The sequence below is a fragment of the Clinocottus analis genome, unplaced genomic scaffold (assembly GCF_023055335.1).
Source record: "Clinocottus analis isolate CAN_PGR_092001 unplaced genomic scaffold, fCliAna1.0.p SCAF_22, whole genome shotgun sequence".
Lineage (NCBI taxonomy): Eukaryota > Metazoa > Chordata > Actinopteri > Perciformes > Cottidae > Clinocottus > Clinocottus analis.
The window spans coordinates 6,714,629-6,733,436 of record NW_027175954.1 but is presented as its reverse complement, the minus strand read 5'-3'; the positions used below and the strand labels follow the sequence as shown (position 1 = coordinate 6,733,436).

The 18,808-nt window shown below is 39.8% G+C and overlaps 1 protein-coding gene across 1 annotated transcript; it reads right to left on the bottom strand.

Annotated features, from left to right (window-relative positions):
- Positions 1-1,318: 1,318 nt before the first annotated feature.
- LOC137793251 (uncharacterized protein C4orf54 homolog) lies at positions 1,319-11,885 on the bottom strand. The gene is made up of 2 exons (XM_068589286.1): positions 7,600-11,885; positions 1,319-4,110 (listed from the first exon to the last, which is right to left on the bottom strand). Exon 1 carries the CDS (start codon positions 11,842-11,844, stop codon positions 7,624-7,626), a length of 4,221 nt encoding a protein of 1,406 aa, XP_068445387.1. The 5' UTR covers positions 11,845-11,885; the 3' UTR covers positions 1,319-4,110; positions 7,600-7,623.
- Positions 11,886-18,808: the final 6,923 nt, after the last annotated feature.

Below are 18,808 nucleotides of genomic sequence, written 5' to 3'. Positions count from 1 at the left end.
TCCGTTGTTTTGATTTTGAATTTATTGCAACCATATGAATGCTTGTCAGTCTACATTACTCTCATTCACAATTGTATTACTTTCAAGCTCTTAAGTGCAAACGCAGCACTCACTTCTCCTTTCAAGGCGTCCCTTCGCTGTCATCCTGACCTCTGTCTTTTTCTGGGGCAGTCACAGTTTACATCAGGAATGAAATATATATATATGACAGTACAGCCATGAAGGCATTTCATTCAAACATGTGCCCTTTTTCTTTGAACATTCATAAATACACTTATCTCAGACCATCTCACCTTCTCTTTACTCTCTTTGCTCATACAAAAGCAACTTTTGCCAGTTTCATACATTTAACCTCAAAGTCAGCAGGTTTGTAAAGGGCGTGTTTTTAAATAAAACATAGCATTCAATGCTACAGTGCATCTTTGGGCAAAATTAATCAGAAAAAAATTGCAATGTTTCATTTTACAATGAACAAGTCCATATAGTACTCTTTGTATAACCCATGTTTACAGTCATTCATTGCCGTCAGTGTGGTGACAAAAGAGTGACTATCCAAGTGCATTAAGTACATTATTTTATTCACATATAAAGGTCTTGAAACTAATAAAATGCATGTGGGAGAAAGGTGTTTTATGTTATTAGAGTTCTTATGTTTATGACCACAGGTAAATAGCTGGTTTAATGGAGCTTGCAAATTATCTTATTTATCTTGTTTATTATTATAGGTCTTTATTTAATGTGCTGTTCAAACACATATTTTTTTGGAGGTAGAAAATCATATATAGCTCAACTCTAACTTCTCCATAATACCTGTTTTCTTTCCTTTGACTACTTGGTAAAACTTCTGATTCATAATTTCTAAATAAATACATGTTTGCATTACACTTAATTGCCTCAGAGACAAATATATTTAGACATTATAATAAAATGTACATTATTAATAAGTGCTTTTTATTAAATGTACAAATTTAAGTTCAATTTCACCTCAAATTTATTAAATGTTCTAACATCAACTTGCTCTAAAGAGCAGACCATGTCCAATCTACTGCAAAATAAGCAACAAGTCTTTCAAATTACTGCATGAATTTATATCACTTGAAAAGAAATCAACTCATAGAGCACTTTATATAAAGTTGGTTGTCACAGAGGCTTAATAACATTTATTTTACAGAATTACGGTACATAGACTGACCAGCAGCTCCAAATACCTTTATGTGTGTTTGGATTTGACACATGCTAAAAAAAAATAGCAATCTACATTTTGCATTAGTTCTACATGGGATGCTGGTATAATTGAGTCAAGTATAGCATCATGACCTACGGTGCCCCACTGTATTTATTCAAAAGGAAACAGAACAGATGAAAACTTGACTTTAGAACTTCTCTATACAGAAAGCCGTCATAGAACGTCTTCAGTGGATATGCCGCTAAGAGGTCAAGGGGTTAAAAAAGAGAAACTGATGTGTAAAGTGTGGCTACACACCAACACAGTCTGTATGCTGCCGTCTACAGTGAAGTAACATGACTCCTTGTTGTACACTCACATAATACTGAAATGCCATACATAACTCACGTCCACGAACACATTCAGATGCGCACGCACACAAACTCCAATCTCATTACACACAAAAGTGTAAAATAAACCAACACAGAGGAAGTTATCCTACAATTTTTTCAGCTGGATGAGCTGGAACTCATTAGGTTCAATATTACTTTGGAAATATTAATTTATGTATGCAGTTAAACCATCGTCCCAGCTCCACGTCATCTGAGCAACACACTTAGTGTGTTTTTCTTTTTTTCTCCCCACTTGACTTTTAAAATATAAACATACACTACTTTATACAGCATATCAGTTGTGCAGGTATTAGCAGCATGTTGTGAGTCATAGCACAGATGTTACACATACTTCAAGTAGAACATCCTAAAAAAGATGGAAATGTTATTGTGAATGTGGAACATTAGTGTTGGAGAGTAGTGATATGATACATAGCAATGTTATATAGTTACCATTTACTTGGGACATCTTTAAAAAACATTATTTTGAAATACAATAATTATAATCCTCTGGCTGAATTTGGGGTGATTCAACACTACCCCGTAATCTGCGTTTTTTTTTTTTTTTATAATTCAGTGCAGACAAATGGTCCCTGTACTCAGAAAACAGTGTACAATATTGTAGGTTGTAATCACCCTAAGTAATGATCTTATTGTGTGAATTAAAGCAAGACTGTGTAACTTTTGAATAACAGTGACCATTGTGACCACACGCATCGATTACAGGATAATGGCACAGTGCATCTCCCTTAACTTCCCAAGAGGTGAGAGTGTTGTGTTCATTTTTTACAGACGTCCATCCACCCACTATCTATTTCAATGGCTGTTTGGGTCAGAGGGGCAGCAGGCTAAGGCCCATATGTCCTTTACACTCACCACGTCCTCCATCTTTTTCTGTAGGATCTGGAGGCATTTCCAGGACAGATGGGCTATGTAAACCCTCAGTGCATTGTTTGTCCAGAATAACTACACAAGAACAGAAGGCATCAGCAGGTATCTAAATAAGACCACCTACGCTTACTCCTTTCAACAGAAAAAGACAGTAATCTTACTCTGAGGTTCTTCCAGATGTCTGAGAATGTCACCCTCTTAACAAAACTCATTTTGGTAGCTAGAGTCTGTCATCTTATTCTTTCAACCATTAACTAGAGCTAATGACGATAGGTGAGGGTTGGACCATAGATCAACTGTTAAACGGAGAGCGTCACCTTCAGGCTCGATACGGCGCCCGCATTACTGCTGACATGGCACCCATCCGCCAAAAAGACTCCATCCTACTATCATTAATTATCCTTAATCAGGACACAAAGATACTTGAAGTCCTTCAATTTGTGAAATGATTCACTCAAAACTTGAAGGAAATAATCCACTATTTTCCACCAGAGTATCATAATCTGAGACTTGGAAGTACTGACCCTTTTCCCCACACAAAACATCCCAGTTGACGCTCCAATGTCATGGTTTTACAACCATGTTTTTTATAAGCCCTGACTCGCCCTCCAGAGTCATCTGACAGTTTGGCAGTATCTTTTTGCGGCTTACCAAAACTCGTGCTCATGGCCTCGCACACAGTTTATGAATCTGTGACCACAGAATATTCAATCCACCTGATATCGCTGTGCTGCTTCAAGAATCTCTCAGACCTCTGATTCTTTGGTTGCCTCCACAGCAAGCACAGTCAATCTTTTGGCCACAACTCCGTGCATCCGTCATTTCTGAAACGGAGATTTTTGTTTTGAACACAACACACTCTTAATTCCATTTTCCCAGCTTTGAAGCTTTTAATGGATAAAACCAATGTTTTGGAAGTGATCTTTTTACAAATACCTCTTTAAAAAATAACTTTTGGGGATTTAAGGGATGTTTCGGTTGCAGTACCTAATTGAGCCATAAGGATAAACTTGCAGCAATTTTCTTTTCTGTGTCGTAAACCCATTGAAACCTTTTTTCTAAAGTGTTTCAGCAGCACAACTGGAGACATATTGTCAAACGAACTCAGTGATATCAGTTACAGTACATATCTATCAAGTTTGTTGACTGATTATAGATTGTGTATTGAATTCAGCAAGGTTATGATTTATTACTTAGCAACTTGTCATTTGTCACAGAAATATGTGTTTTTTGTCTTTCAAAAGTTGCAAAGTCTTGCTTTAAATAAATGGTAACATTTGATTCATGATATTAACATTGTGGCTATAACACTGAACTGTAATAAAAGTCCTGCCTTGTTTCCTTTTGAATAGAAATGTTGCAGGGCCGAAGCAACATTTCAAAAGTTCTGGACAGCAGCTGAATGGAAAGTATCACAAAGCAGATCCATATAGCAACATGGCAGAGCATCAGCCAGAGGATGTGGCTTAATGCGTTTACCCCACAAAGTGCTACAATGCATACATATTAGAATAAGGTCTGCTGCAAGGACAAACAACATAATAGAGTGCGGATAAAATTATTCTTGTTGTTTGAAGTTTGTCCTGGGGAGTAGATCGCTGGTAGGGAGGGGTTGAAAACTGCACTTGAGATGAATAAAGGCACATTCTTCATTGGAGATATCTAGAGTGACAGAAAAGAAAACATAAAGTGAGTGGTAAACTCTGATAGATAGAGACAACATGATTTTGTTTTAGTCCAGTTTATGAGACAAGGTGTTGAGCCTGCCTGTAGTTCCTGGTTGAGAAACCAGCTGACTCGATTCAGACGAATCACTGCAGAGGGCACATTACTCGATTTGTTTACGTAGGAGTGTTGGAGGTCAACAGTGCTCTCCACCTCCTTCTCCCCGTTTAGGAAAAAGCAGAAGGGGAGGGGGCTATAAAAAGTTGACCCCATCTCAGCCCTGCAGACTTGCTTCCAAGCTGGAGCTGCAGCAGCATCTGATCTCTCTGAGCAGCTGTCCTCTGCATCAGCACAACAAATACTTTACATTGCCTGACCTTTTCCTCCTGCATCACTATCGGAACCATGCCCCCATGTCCCTCTGCAGCACACACCCCTTCCACCATCGCCCGCTGCACACAGACACAGACACACACACACACACACACACACACACACACACACACACACACACACACACACACACACGCACGCACACACACTCTCTCTCTATGTTCCTCTTCACACCACTACTCAACCCCATGCTAGGCCCCTGGCTGCCACGCACCCAGCTGACATGTATCCCTCATGCTCATGCAGTTGTATGAGTGCTCTGACACATTAGCTGAGAATGGACTGTGACTAGTTGTAAGTGTTTATACCGGTATATGTAAATCTAAACTTTTTTTTTTTTTTTTGGCGCTACAGCATTCAACAGTGTGACGAGAAAGCAGACACAGGGCAAACCTCTAAATAAAATATTTGTTTATGATTTACTGTCTCTACTGCACTTATATTTCAATATATGTTCCTTCTTATTGCAATGGTGCATATTTTAATATTAACTCATGTCATACAGAAAAAAGCGCATGTATAATTAATAACTTTGAGGATTTTAACTTTACATTGGTGTTTCAGTTGCACTGCAGGACACCTAACTACGGTTACCTGTGCTTTTCCTGCTATGACAAGTCAAAATGTTTGCTGTAAGATGTTTATTCAACTTAGAACTGCAGATTACACACAAACACTGTGGTGGAATACTAAATGTGGTAAGTGTGGACATACATTTAAACATAATGTTAGCGCTTCATTTCTTTCGCCTTCTTTTGCCAGTAAAAAATACATAAGAAATAGATTCTAAGTTTTCACTTGTACATTATTGTACATCAAATGTACATTATACACTATGGTAATATAGTAGTATATTTGAAACTAGTGAAAACTTCATTAGACTGGAATACTGAAGCAAACTTGTAAAATGTGATATGTGTTTGCAAATGTGCGCAAACGGCTGCTAACAAGCTACAGGATTAAGCCCAAAGCTGAGGTAAAAATCACAATGTATGGTTGCCACAGTGCAGTTAAAGGTCCAGCTGGAGCTGATGGATGTTAAACTAACCCTGAAAGAGTCAATTTACTAACAGGAGTTTTTAAAAAATCCAACACATCTTATGAGAAACAATTTTCTGACAAGTCAATATAATCAACAGACAATTCTCATGAATTAAAGCAGGGTTTGTGGAATATACCAATAACTTGTAAACTGTCAACCTTCTGGAAAGATTCATTACTGATGTGTTTGGAGAGCAAATTTTATAATAACCTCAAAACATAAAAGAAAATAAACTGTCTGCTAGATGAAGGTCAGTGGAAACATTGAACTTTCAAGCAACATTTGTAGCTTATTCCTGTGTACTTTGTCAGTATATTAATGCAAGAAGGATTGTTTCAACCTATTTAGCCAGAAGAAAGATTTCATAAAATGACATGAACAAGAAAAAAACACATTAATGAACTGTAATGCTATACGAATAAGTCAAGAATTTCTGACGCTGAATAAGAATAACTGGTTGTACGGTTTCACTGACTAGAATACTTTCCAGTGACACTTTCCAACCCTGAGAATAAACCATGTAAACAAACTCGTCTCACACTATCAAAATAGCCCGACGATGTGTAATGCAGAGAAAAGGGAACTCAACCGACTCGCTCCAGGCCGCGGCTGAAAAACTAAGCATGTGGAGTCAGGTTGCCTGTCATGAAGCTACTGCATGTCTATTAACACTGACATGCAACTGCTGAAGTGGCGGAGCTTCGGCTTTAGCAACATTACTAAACCAAAAATTAGAAAAACTCATGGAGTACATCAGGACTTTACGCAGGTCGACGTGACAATTTTAGTGTTGCACTGCTGTACAGTGAGATCACACTGAGTGGTTCAGCATCAGCAACCTCTAAATATCCAAACTTCAGGGGTGAGAGGAAGGGGCGTGTTGAAAAACCTTACACTTTGTGTCATTTCCCTTCAGTCTCTTTGACTGGACCAGCAAATGAATGGAGCAAAAGTTGACTGACCTTGTATGTCCGCCCCAACATCGTCATGTGGGGCTGTTCTCTGTTGCTACTACTACGACTATGCGACTACTACTACTACTTCTACTACTAGTACTGCTACAATTGCTGCTATAGTAGTATATTACTACTACTACTACTACTACTACTACTACTACTACTACTACTACTACTACTACTACTACTACTACTACCATTACTACTACTACTACTACTACTACTACTACTACTACTACTACTACTACTACTACTACTATTGTTGCTACTGGTGCTGCTGCTACTCATATGATGTAATTACAATGCTGTTCCCTAAAACAATCTAATGTAATTGAGTGAATGTTCTTCTGTTGACCTAATAATACATTCAGAGTGTTGCAGACCACGTTTACTTGGCCTTGTTGGGGATCCTTTATTTGCAATTAGAGCTGCCCAGATCATTATGGAATTTTGATTTGATTAGAGCAGATTTGTAAAATAAACATTCCTTCTGTGAACTTTACTCTAGCGTAGTATAACACATATAATGCTGTTCACGCCACATCCCTCCACTGCCTGTGTATGTTGTATACCTTAAAAATGTGTAGGTGGCAGAAAAAGAAGAAAAAAAAGTCATTCAGGTTGATGATGCTGTTTGAAAACTATTATTAAAAATAATTGTAATGTTTTGATGAGTCAAAGTTTTTTCCCTCTTTTACCTTGATGATAAGTCTTTTTTTTACATTAGACAATGACTGCTGTTCACTTTCTGTTGATGATCAGTGGGAAGCAGATGAAAGCGCTAAAAAACTTCAAAAGAGGCTGCTTTTAAAGTGTTTCTTAGTTTTTCATAAAGGGTAACTTTCAGCAACATCACATAAATAAATATTTAAAGCAACTATTTTTTGTGCAGTCAATTTAACTTGTAGGTTTTCATGGATTCAGCAAAGTTGACACTAAGCTTTAAGCAACATTTTAAAAATGTATAGTTTTAGATATAGTTTTTGGTTTCAATCCAATGTATTCAAACGTTAAATAGTTGAAAACACATTTGCATTCAGACACAAATAAAAACAATTGTAGGAGCCAAGGGGACATGAATAGGTATTGACTTACATGTTTGATGAGATGTTTCCTTGGTCACCGATGCTCCACTACAAAGCTCATTGTTGTGCCATCAAAAGAAGGCGGTGCGATGATTCTTGGACCTTGTTGCGTTGTGATGCTGATCACTGGCTTCCTGTCAGAGCTCGCTGCGCCTCCTCTGGCGGTCACATGTCCCAAACTAACAGGAAGCTGCAGTGGCCCTTGTGTCGCCTCACGCGTTGCACTGTAATACGCACTCTCTGCGCCTGTTGCATTTGTGTCCGGCTTAGGACTTCTGGCGTTTTTTGCCCTTACTCCACCGGCATCCTCAGAGTGACACGGCAACTGAGACAACACCGCCTGGGCTGGCAGAGTAGGCGAGGGGATGAAGCCTGGGTAGATCATGTAGGTGGGGGCGTATGCTCCTGGGCTCAGGGCCAGGGGGGACAATGAGAGAGGCACAGGGCTGACGGGTGCTACAGGGGATTGGGACATGGGTACATCCACAAACTGGCCTGTCTCAGGGTCAAACAGTCTCTTTGTTGTGGCCTGTATAGGAGTGTCCACCAGGTAATAATGTCCTGTCGTGGGGTCCAAAAGCATCTTGCGCTGTGTTTGCGGGGCGGCCTCCCCGGTAGGAGGTGTAGGTGACACGGTCGGGAAAGATGGAGAGAAACACAACATCTGCGGCTGTGTTTGATGGCAGATGCTTGAAGCTGGGTACTCCATGATTAACGGAGACCTTTTCTGCTCAGGTGTCTTCCTGTCATCTGTTTGGATTTGGTTAACATTTGAACTCATCTCCCTGGAAATGCGATCTTGATTCAGCAGTTTCATTTCATTTGTATACCCCGGGATGGTTAGATAGTTTTCAGAGTCTGAGCAGGCCAGTGTGACAGTGGGATTAGTGGGAATGATTCTGACCTTTCCCTGCTCCACCTGGCCGTCTTTCCGAGGCTCTATTTTCACCGACAGTGGAGCCACCGGTGTCCCGGAGCTTTTCATAGTCGATGATGTTTGCGGCGCGGTGCTTTGTGAAATAGGATCAGTAACTGAGCTGACACCTGCCTTATTGCCGAAGTGAAGCACGCGTTTGTTACTAAACGTTTTACTTTGCTGTGATTGTGTTTTAAACGGGTCGTCGTCATATGGAACATGTATGATATTCAGTGTTCCTTTTGTATCCCGTGACTGAGGAACCCTGTCAGTGTGGGTCATCTCCAGCTCCTCCGCTCCCTGCTCCTCACTGGCAATAAGGGATAACACATGGCTGCCTGTGATTGGTTGCGGAGCTTGACTTTTACGCTTCCATTCATTTCTATCAAAAACATAAAGCTGCTCCATTGTTTTGACTGCAGCTTTAAGCTTCTCTAAAGCAGCCTGTTTGGGTATTTTTGGTTCATTTCTCCTCTCAGAAGTCTCACATGCAAACTTTTCTTGCCTCTGTTTTGACATTTTGGTTTCAATATTTGGCTGAATATCTGACTGATCAGGCTGCTTTGATGCAACAAGTGGCACCCTACTGGCTGCGCACTGTGGCGGTGTACTTTCACTTTGACATGTTTCAGATGAGACGCTTTCCTCCGCTGACTGTTGTTTAACATTTGTTTTTACAGAGTGACACTTAATCACAATAGGAGATGGTAATACATACTTAACTGGCGGACGTTTTTCAGCTACTGTGGAACATTTACCCTCACTATTATCCAATGAAACAAAGCGGTATGAACTTTTTACTAATTTACGGACATCTCTGACTTGATATATTGGTGTTTGAAACTTGCATTTTGTGTCTCTTATGTCTCTAACCGTGAAGTTTGGGATTTTATCTGAAGCAGACAACGTGTGGCATTTGGCATCAGCTGCCCTGAATGTGTTCACAGTGTTCAAACTTATTTTGGGGGTTAATAGGTTGGCAATATTCAGTGTACAGCCTTTGTTTTCCTTCACACTCCTCAGGCATATTTTGATGCCGGGGATTTTCCCCCCTTTCTCGTTTTCTTCTTTGCCTGTGTTTCCATTGTTGCTTGTTTTGAACTCTGTTTCACATTTCTGTGCTCCAGCAGGTGCACCTGTGACAGGTGCACAGCTTGGCAAGTCTTCTGTAAAATCCTTCTCTTTCGACAGGAGCTGGCAGCTTGGGACAAAAAGCAGTTTTGTCAGCATGCTGCTGGTGTCTAAGCCCTTTGAGGTGGTCTGCGTGTCAGTTAAAAATGTGGATTGGGCCTCCTTGACTGGTTGTGGCTCATCTTCTTTCAGTGAATCAAATGCACTGCTTTGACTGCGGACAAGCGAAGCTTTTGTAGGCTTGTGTTTCCCCCTTTCCAAATCATCTGGTGCTTTGTTGCTTCTCTGCTCCTCTGCAGGCTCACAGGAGCTGGGTCTGCTCCCCTCCTGGCATTGATCATCCGAGTTAACGGTAAAACCTGAGCCTGATTCTGATGTCTGTCTTTGTAAGCCTCTTCTTTGACCCCTGTCTTTCATCCCTTCGTGATCTTTAAATTGAAAACTCGGGGAGAGTGCTGGGTGTGCGTCACGAATTTCACCCCTCTCCATTTTTCGCTCCTGTTCAAACTGCATCTTTTTGGAAATCACATTTTGCAAAAGACTCGATGCAAAAACTGCTCTTTTGTGTGTACCCCCCGTGCTGTCTGAGTGAAGATACTGCGTCTCACACCCAGACCTGGCCAACACAGTCCCAGTCAGCTCATTAGATCGCGCTTTCTTGGAGCATTTGGGACGTCTGGCGCCTTCAGGCGCTTCGACATTACACCGGAAATTCAGCGTGACTCCACGCTGCTTCGGCTGATCCGGATCGGGAAGTTCGATCTTTTTGCTTGACGAGGATGATTGTTGAGAAGTTGTTCTCTTGTTCAGCGCGTACATGTTGGTTTGTGGAGCTTTCATGCCGATAATAGACTTACCTTGCCTCCTACTGCCTACAGTCTTATTCATTTCCAAGGTTGTGCTCGAAGTCTCAATTACGCTTCGCTCTCCTCCCCGAGATATGTTTCCATATTTCAAGTCCACATAAGCCGACCAGTTATTCAGCCCATATTCCGACATGGAGGACTCACTGGAGGTGCTAAGATTAATGGCATCGAAGTATGGACATGCCAAGCTCCGGAAAGACTTGGCGGTTAAATTACGCACCTCTTTGTCAGCGTCGTCTAGCTCACTGATGGAGCTGGACGCTCCGCTGGAATACTCATTAATATCTTTCCGTCTCAGTTTGGATGCAAGGTGCTGACGGCCCGGAGCTGGGATAAAATATCGGGCTCTGTCGCTAAAGGGCCCCACTCTGGCGCCAGAGCTCACAAAAGAGAAGTGGCTCCCGTCTCCAAAGTGTTTTGTATACCCACATGTGCTGTTGTCAGAGACACTGACGGGTTCGTTCACCGCTCTGGAAGATGTTTTGATTGACACGTGGATTTTCCCCGCATTAGTGTCTCCACTGTGGTTTTTGCACAGGCTTTCATCTGAGCTGGCGCAAAGATCACTATCCTCCTGCTCGGTGCTGACAACCTCTCCACCCAGATTAGACTGCACTTTCGCCTGGCCCCTGCCCTTCAGTATCAAAGTCCCCTCCCGCGTGGCGTCGCTCTCAAAAGACGCGTAATCCACAAAGGAAAAAACCAGGTTATCGTCTTCCAAATCCCAACAGGTCCCTCGCCCCAAGTCGTAATCTACGTCGTGGTCGAGCTCGGTCAGCTGGATCTCGTGCGTCGTGATATAGTGAGACTCGTCCTCCACGGTGTCGGAGCCGCAGTGGTCGGACATCACCGCGCTGGCGCCATCATCCGACTCCGTCTTGCTGTTCAGATACATGTCCGTGTACAGGAGCTCATCACTCTCACTGCACACATGTTCACTGCAGTCGAGCTCGGCCTGGCGCTGCTGCTCATTTTCCGAGTCCTGATCGGTGTTGGGAAGTTTGATCAGAGTTTCCAGAGGAGACTCACCCGAAACGGGCCCGGGAAAGGTGGCCCGCATGTCCTCTAACTGCTCTTCAACAAAATCCTCTGAAACGATTGTACCCTCCTCGGCATGCTCCCCTTGCTTTGGGCTGTCGCATTTGATAACAGGCAGCAGGTTTTCTTCGCCGGTGAAAGCGACTTTCACTGTTTTTGCGCCGTCGGGTTTCATGTCCAGGTCTACGTAGTTGGACTCGTCGCTGTTTGTCTTATGCTTGTCTTCATGCTTGTCCTCTGGGAGCAGCTTCCTGTGAAGTAAGGTGTCATCTCGGTAAGTGAGAGTTTCCTCCGCTGCTTCCATTTAGTCCAGTCTTACCGTCAGGTGGTCCTCGTTTACGATGTTATCCCGACACAGGACGGAAAACTCTGCAGGCTGGGGCAAGAGAGGAGGGCGGAGAGCGTGGAGAGAGAGAGAGAGAGAGAGAGAGAGAGAGAGAGAGAGAGAGAGAGAGAGAGAGAGAGAGAGAGAGAGAGAGAGAGAGAGAGAGAGAGAAAGAGAGAGAGAGAGAGAGAGAGAGAGAGAGAGAGAGAGAGAGAGAGCGAGACGGGGGAGTCCCAAGGAAAATCCCAGGATGATTTCTCTCTTTCTCTCTTTGGTGTGAGTCACAGTATTGGGAGGCTGTGTAATATTTCAAAACGTTCCTAATCAGACATTTTCAAACTTTGTCCACGAAGCACGAGGCCTCATGAAACTATAACCTCCCAAAAAATGACAAGATTCAGCACCTTTCCTGGAAGAACAGCTCCACTCCACGAGTTTCTCTAAAAAGACACTGTTGCATTTGTCAAAACTTTATAGAAAGTGGAATCACGACACAGTTGTCCATCATATGACTTCATATGAAGAAGAGACATTGAAGTGAATAGGATAACACATTTAATGAACAGATTTTGTCATGAAACTTTCCCAGTGAATTACTTATCTTTCAATTATTTTTTTGCACGACACGTTTTTCGATAACGAAGACATTATGTTAATCTGGTATATAAATCTGGTTAAAACTATTGTCTAAGGGTTTAAAGATTTATTTTTATTATTTCATAAATCTAAAAATACTGTAAATGCCATAATAAAAAAGTCTTTTGTGGCCATGTTTTTTAGCATGTAAGCAGAGGATATGAACAAATCCTCCTGTAGAAATATTCAGAATATAGGAATGAAAGTAGAAGGTTTGGTGTATGTAAGTCAAAGTTGAGTTAAAATAAAACTAATCTTTAGAAAATAGCCTTTCCAGATATGTATTTTAACATTATATTTTGCAAGACACAGGTGAATAGGGTACATCTTTTCTTTACAAAAATATGTGACCGTGAAACTTCCGCCAGTTGATTACTTTCATCAAGTGTGCATTTCACCAATAGTTGCTTTCCTTTTAAAAGTATTTACATGTGGAATATAAACAGAGGTTACATTTTCCCTGTATTGTGACGTTTGGGTGTGCAAAGAACGATGGAATAAATATTGTAAAATATACTAAGCTACTTAATGTTGGCACTAAGAATGTTTGTGGAGCGGAGAACGCCATCAGCGCTCTCACTGAAACAGCTGCCTTGTCTTGATGGAGAAAAATATTCCCCGCCAGCTGGTGCCAGCCAGCTAAAAGAATTTACTACGTTCATCCATGTCATGTGTTATGTTTGAGATTCATGTCTAATCTGTTGAGAACTTTTTCTCACTCCCATCCCTGGGCCACGTGGGACTCATGGGCCAAAAGTGAATAACGGACTAAGTGTTTGATAATAATTTCAGTTTATGCCGCTATCACTTATATATTAACAATGTAATCTTGCACAGTAATGATCTAGTCATTAGAGCTCTGTCTGAGTGTTGAGGACACAAGTGTTGTTTCTGGACAGGGCCCCAGATTGGTGGTATGCAGCAGGGAGGGGTTGGGCCAACAGTTGCTGCATGTGGAGGGTACACTGACAGCAATATCAAGGACAGAGGCCACCAGTATAAAGCCTGTGTCACCCTCAAATCCCACTTTTACCCCGAGTGTCATTAATTAATGTGGTGCACTACATTTACTCAACTTTAGAACTATTATGAGATACTTGTGCTTTATTTGAGTGTTATGCCATGTATTTAAACTCCACTTTTCAGAGAGAAATATTGAACTTATGTCTTCTTACTTTAGATTTTACGTTAACATCTGTATTTACTCATTGTTTTCTCTCTCTCTCTCTCTCTCTCTCTCTCTCTCTCTCTCTCTCTCTCTCTCTCTCTCTCTCTCTCTCTCTCTCTCTCTCTCTCTCTCTCTCTCTCTCTCTTCGTGTGTGTGTGTGTATGTATGAATTTGTGTAGTAGAGCTTTTTTCAATCATCAATCATCACTCGACTTCTCAGATGCATCTTGTGACTAGAATACTTAACTGTACATGATGTAAGTAAAACTAGTTGCAACAGTAAAATAAATATAAATATTGATGCATTATACTAATACTATACATCACTCACTGGGAAAGTTTCTTTATGTTGATATTTTTACATTTAGCTGATGATACATTATTTAATTGCAACTTTAATCCAAGACTTTTATTTGTGATAAAGTATTTTTCCATATTGTATTGTTAATTTATCTGTCATTACTTTGTATTTATGCCTTTGCTACCTAAAGACAAATAGCATTACACTAAAGGTCATGACTCAAACTTACGTGTCACATAAACACATTAAATCTATAATTGCTAATTAATGACACAACAGAGCTTGATTACGGATTCATCTTTTATTTAGTTTCCATTTTCTCTTTTTAGTCAAATGTTGGAATTTTGATAGTGACCAAGCAAAATAAAATAAGCTTATTCCACAAATGCCGTGTCATGATTGTACAACCTCTTCCTTTATACGTAATAAAAGTGGATATACTTTCATAATGAATCTTAAAGCAGTGCCCATATAGTTCATGTATTTCTTCAAAGTCAGTTATTAAAGATTAGATTTTCAATTCCTGTGCCAAAACATGAACACACACACATGCAAGTTGAACTGACCTCCACAAAGCTGATAAATTTAGGCATCTATTTAAAATGGGGACGCCACTCAGTCACGCAAGTATGCTGAGATCAGTTTCTTACGGTGGCTACATTAAAACAGCAGGTGTTAAATCATGAGCACCATTTATCAACGGCACGGACACTCCACGTGAAGACCATTTCAACCCTCGCTTCCACCCTTAAACACATCAGGTGTTGATACAGAATACACAATACGTACCTGCTCTAAAAATAACCGTTTGAGTGTGAAGGATAGGTTGAACACAGCAAATCTTCCAGCGTTAACAAGTGTTGATTTTAGGGTGACAGATTTTCAGACTTGACAAACGTTGGTCAGACAGTTGTTTATCCACTCGCCGAGCAGACGTGGGTCTAAATGGGCTGCTTGAACGTGTGAAATATACTGCGTGTGTTTATGGAGGCTGAGAAGTTGTAGATTTTATTTCTGAAAAAGTTAGTTGACCAGACATCTTTAAATTGAATTGATCACAAAATGGAAACTGTAAATAATAAAGCAGAAGATGGACTATGCAACCTTGTCTCTTGTAGTATGTTTACTATAAGAGAAGTAGTAGTATAGTAGTATACTACTTCCGAGAAGCATAAGTCAATGGATTCACAAAAATGAAACGCTCTCAAATTATTTTTTTTAAAAAGGAAAGAAATCTCTTAATGAATTACATTCTATCATCGGTCTGTTCAAACCCACAACACTTTTTTTTAAATTATAAAATGACACAAAACTGTGGATCATATATAGATTTGATGGAATTGTGTAGCCATACAAATCATGAGAAAAACTACATTTGTATTGTGACGACTTGCTCTTCATTTAGTAATTTATTGTGAACACAGACCTCTTAAATATGCATAATCCAGGATGGTTTGTTTGTGTTTCCTGCAGGATCGTGCCATGGAGCAGCACCGGTGACTCTCTGACATTGACTCCTAAATCTTCTGCAGCTTCTGAGTGGGAACGAGAGAAGCTTTTAGAGCTTGAACACCTGCTGTGAAGCAGTCGCTATCGGCCAGAAGACACAGCACTTCTCCAGGTTACCCCTCCCAACCCTCAGAGGTTTCATGGTTCAAAGGGTGAAAGGTCACCTTTGGACTTGAAAGTATCATATGTGGGCTAGTTTACTGGATGTAAGGGATTAGAGTGTTATTCTAAACCGTGAATAATGACAATTCACTTCAGGAGGATTAATGATCACTGTGAGCGTTTAGGCTCCTTTCACTTTACTGGTGCAGGATTATGTGGATTTACCAATTTTGAAATATCACAAATTTAAATGAAACAATTTCAGACCTAATTCTTAGAGGATAACCTGGTAAATTGTTTAATGTTTATAACAAGGGTATTCATATATCACAAAATAAATCCCAAAATGATCATCGGATGACACCAAAGTCAATATAAATCCTACACGTGTAGCTCAATGTAAAGTTTCTGCAAATGCCACTGCTATTTACTACAGTGATACATTAAAGTACTATTACTGCACCATTACCATGAGTCTGAGTATTGTTGTTATTCTAACAGACCAAATGATAATGTACAATAATAATTATCACCACACTAAACTAAATGTATGGTCTGGGGCCCTTATTTACTTTAAGTATTGTTTTGTTTTCCGCTACATTAGCTTCCTGTTTATTAATTTCAATATTCAATTTATTTAGTATTTTATTTCATTGTTGTACTTTTTTTTAATACTGAAAGATCTGCCACAAATATAACAAAAATAAATCTGTGATATCAGCAATACAAAAGGTATCTAATTTGAAGTAAATCTGCATTTGTTTAACACAATATATTGTGCAGTTCTTTCTTCATAAGATGTGTTTACAACTCATTGTATTCTCTTCCAATACAATTGTGAAGTCGTAGGAGTATGTGCGAAGTATAAACCCTAATGAGACCATGAGGTCTGACTTGTTATTAAAGTTGTAGACCACGGGACAATTCTGTTATGTTGGTTATTCGGTACACATGACTCACATCACTTTTGTCCATGCAGGAAGAGGGATCCTCCTCTGTTGCTCTTCTGGGGGTTTCTTCCCTTTTCTCTCTCCATAAAAGGGTTCCCTTGCAGTGTTTTTCCTGATCCGACGTGAGATCCCTGGACAAAGGAAGTCGTATGTGTACAGATTGTAAAGCCCTCTGAGGCTAATTTGAAATTTGTGATTTTGGGCAATTGACAAAATAAACTGAATTGAATGAGATCATTTTGTTCATCCAAAATCAAAGTGGAGAGAGCCGACACTGAAATAAACAATGTAGTTTAGTTTAGTTTTAGTCTTTTAGTTTAGTATATTTTGCACAATTTAAAATATACACAAGCGTAATAGAAATAAATAATATCAGGAAGAGACAAAAAAAACACTGGGTTTATTTTTAAATCCTCTATATCATAATACAATTTCACAATATTATAAAGAACACAAAATGTGCCTTTCGAAACATTTTATATATTTGAGAAATATGAATGTCATAAAAGTAAGACTCTGAAACTTCATTAAATTAGGTAGATTTAATTAGATGACATGACAAGTTAACGCGGCAAAACGTGCACTGGGCACAGTGTAAAATATATATAAAAGAAAAGAGGTTCAATCCTTAACTGTTGATGTGTGTGTTCTCTGCTCTGTCAGATTCCTTTGTTTGTTTTACCACTTTAGAAAAAGATGCCATGCGGAGACATTACAAAGCACATTTTTCTATCGGTCGAAAAAGGTTTTTGCACAAGGATTCTTGTTTCATCTGACGCAAAACCAAGTTCATTAAGTTGCACAGACATCCAGAACACGAGCAAAATGCAATATTATAGTGATGGTTGTCCCAAACGAAATAGCAAAGAGCTTGCTGTAGTGCCTCTGGTTTCAGCTTGCACGTGTCCTGAGTGTTTCAGGGATACTCTAGCCTAAAAACAGCAATGCTAGATGCAGAGCTGTCATGAGCAATGCCAGCAATGGCAGACATGTACAGTTGCCCACTTCTGCCGATGGGTATTTGGTTTTACTCGTGCTCATAAACTACTGGTTCTCCATCAAAGGTCAGCACCTTGTTAGGGCCTGCTGCAACAACTAAAAACCCTATTGTGAAGTGAATACTTCTTTCTATGAATAATGCTACCAGGTGGCATTCAAAGATGATGTATAATTGGATCATATGAGTCATCGTTGTGGATTGCAAAACCAAAGTATCAACAATTAGTTTTTACACCATTCAATACAAAACCTTTGTTGACATCAATATATTACATTACATGTATACAAATTTGGTTCATAACACCCAGTTTATCACATTAACAGTTAGAATAGTGCAATGACTAAAACTATTTTTTTTAATAACTGCAGAAAAAAAGGAAAAGAAAGGAAGACAATTCAGAGTAAGAGCCTGCAGCTCGAAACACTTTTATATGATTTGAAATCCTTTTTTTATTTGAATGAATCATCATTCCTTTTCCAGAACAAGTTTTTGCAATTGTATTGTCTCATTGGGAATAACTGCAGTGAGGTATAATTAAATATATTTAAAAATCCCTATGTGCACCTTTACGCGTCGGAACACCATTAGCCAAGACAGACGGGTGTAATGCCACTCCAGAGAAGGACAGACTGTCTTTTGTGCAAGCTGGTGAAAAAAATGAGGATCACTTTTTTCTGGTATAGGACATAAAAGATGCATAACAGATTACGAGTTATGACATGTTTGACCACTGCAACTGTATTGTTTGTCTTTTGATGAGGTTTAGGCACAAATCAAATCAATCAAATAGAATTAAAAATAATTCCAACAGCTATAATAGCATAAAAAGTCCAAACTGAATCAAAGACAGCTGATTACTTTTACCCCTTTGTTAACAAATAAGTAACTTTTTCAGACTTGGAGTTTGCTGATCTATGGCTACCCTCTAGTGGTAGGATCATGTAACAGCATGTGTGTGTGTGTGTGTCATTGCAGCAGTTGCTTTAGTACAGTGCTCAGGGTTATGTCTATTTCGATCTAAATGATTTGTTTGGAAACTCATGGGTAACTGCATAGTTTAAAGGATAATATTTTAAACGTTTTTGGCACATGCTTGAAGAGAAAATTATTATTTTGCCTACACTCTGCATCATGTGTTCATGCAGTTAGCTCTTTATGGGGCTTTCTGTATTCATGAAGTCAAAATTACCTGGTATGCATAGTGTGTCACGTGATAAAGGCTGCGCGTAAAATGTGTTAACGCTCTCCATGGTGCTGAAATAACCACTAATAATGCA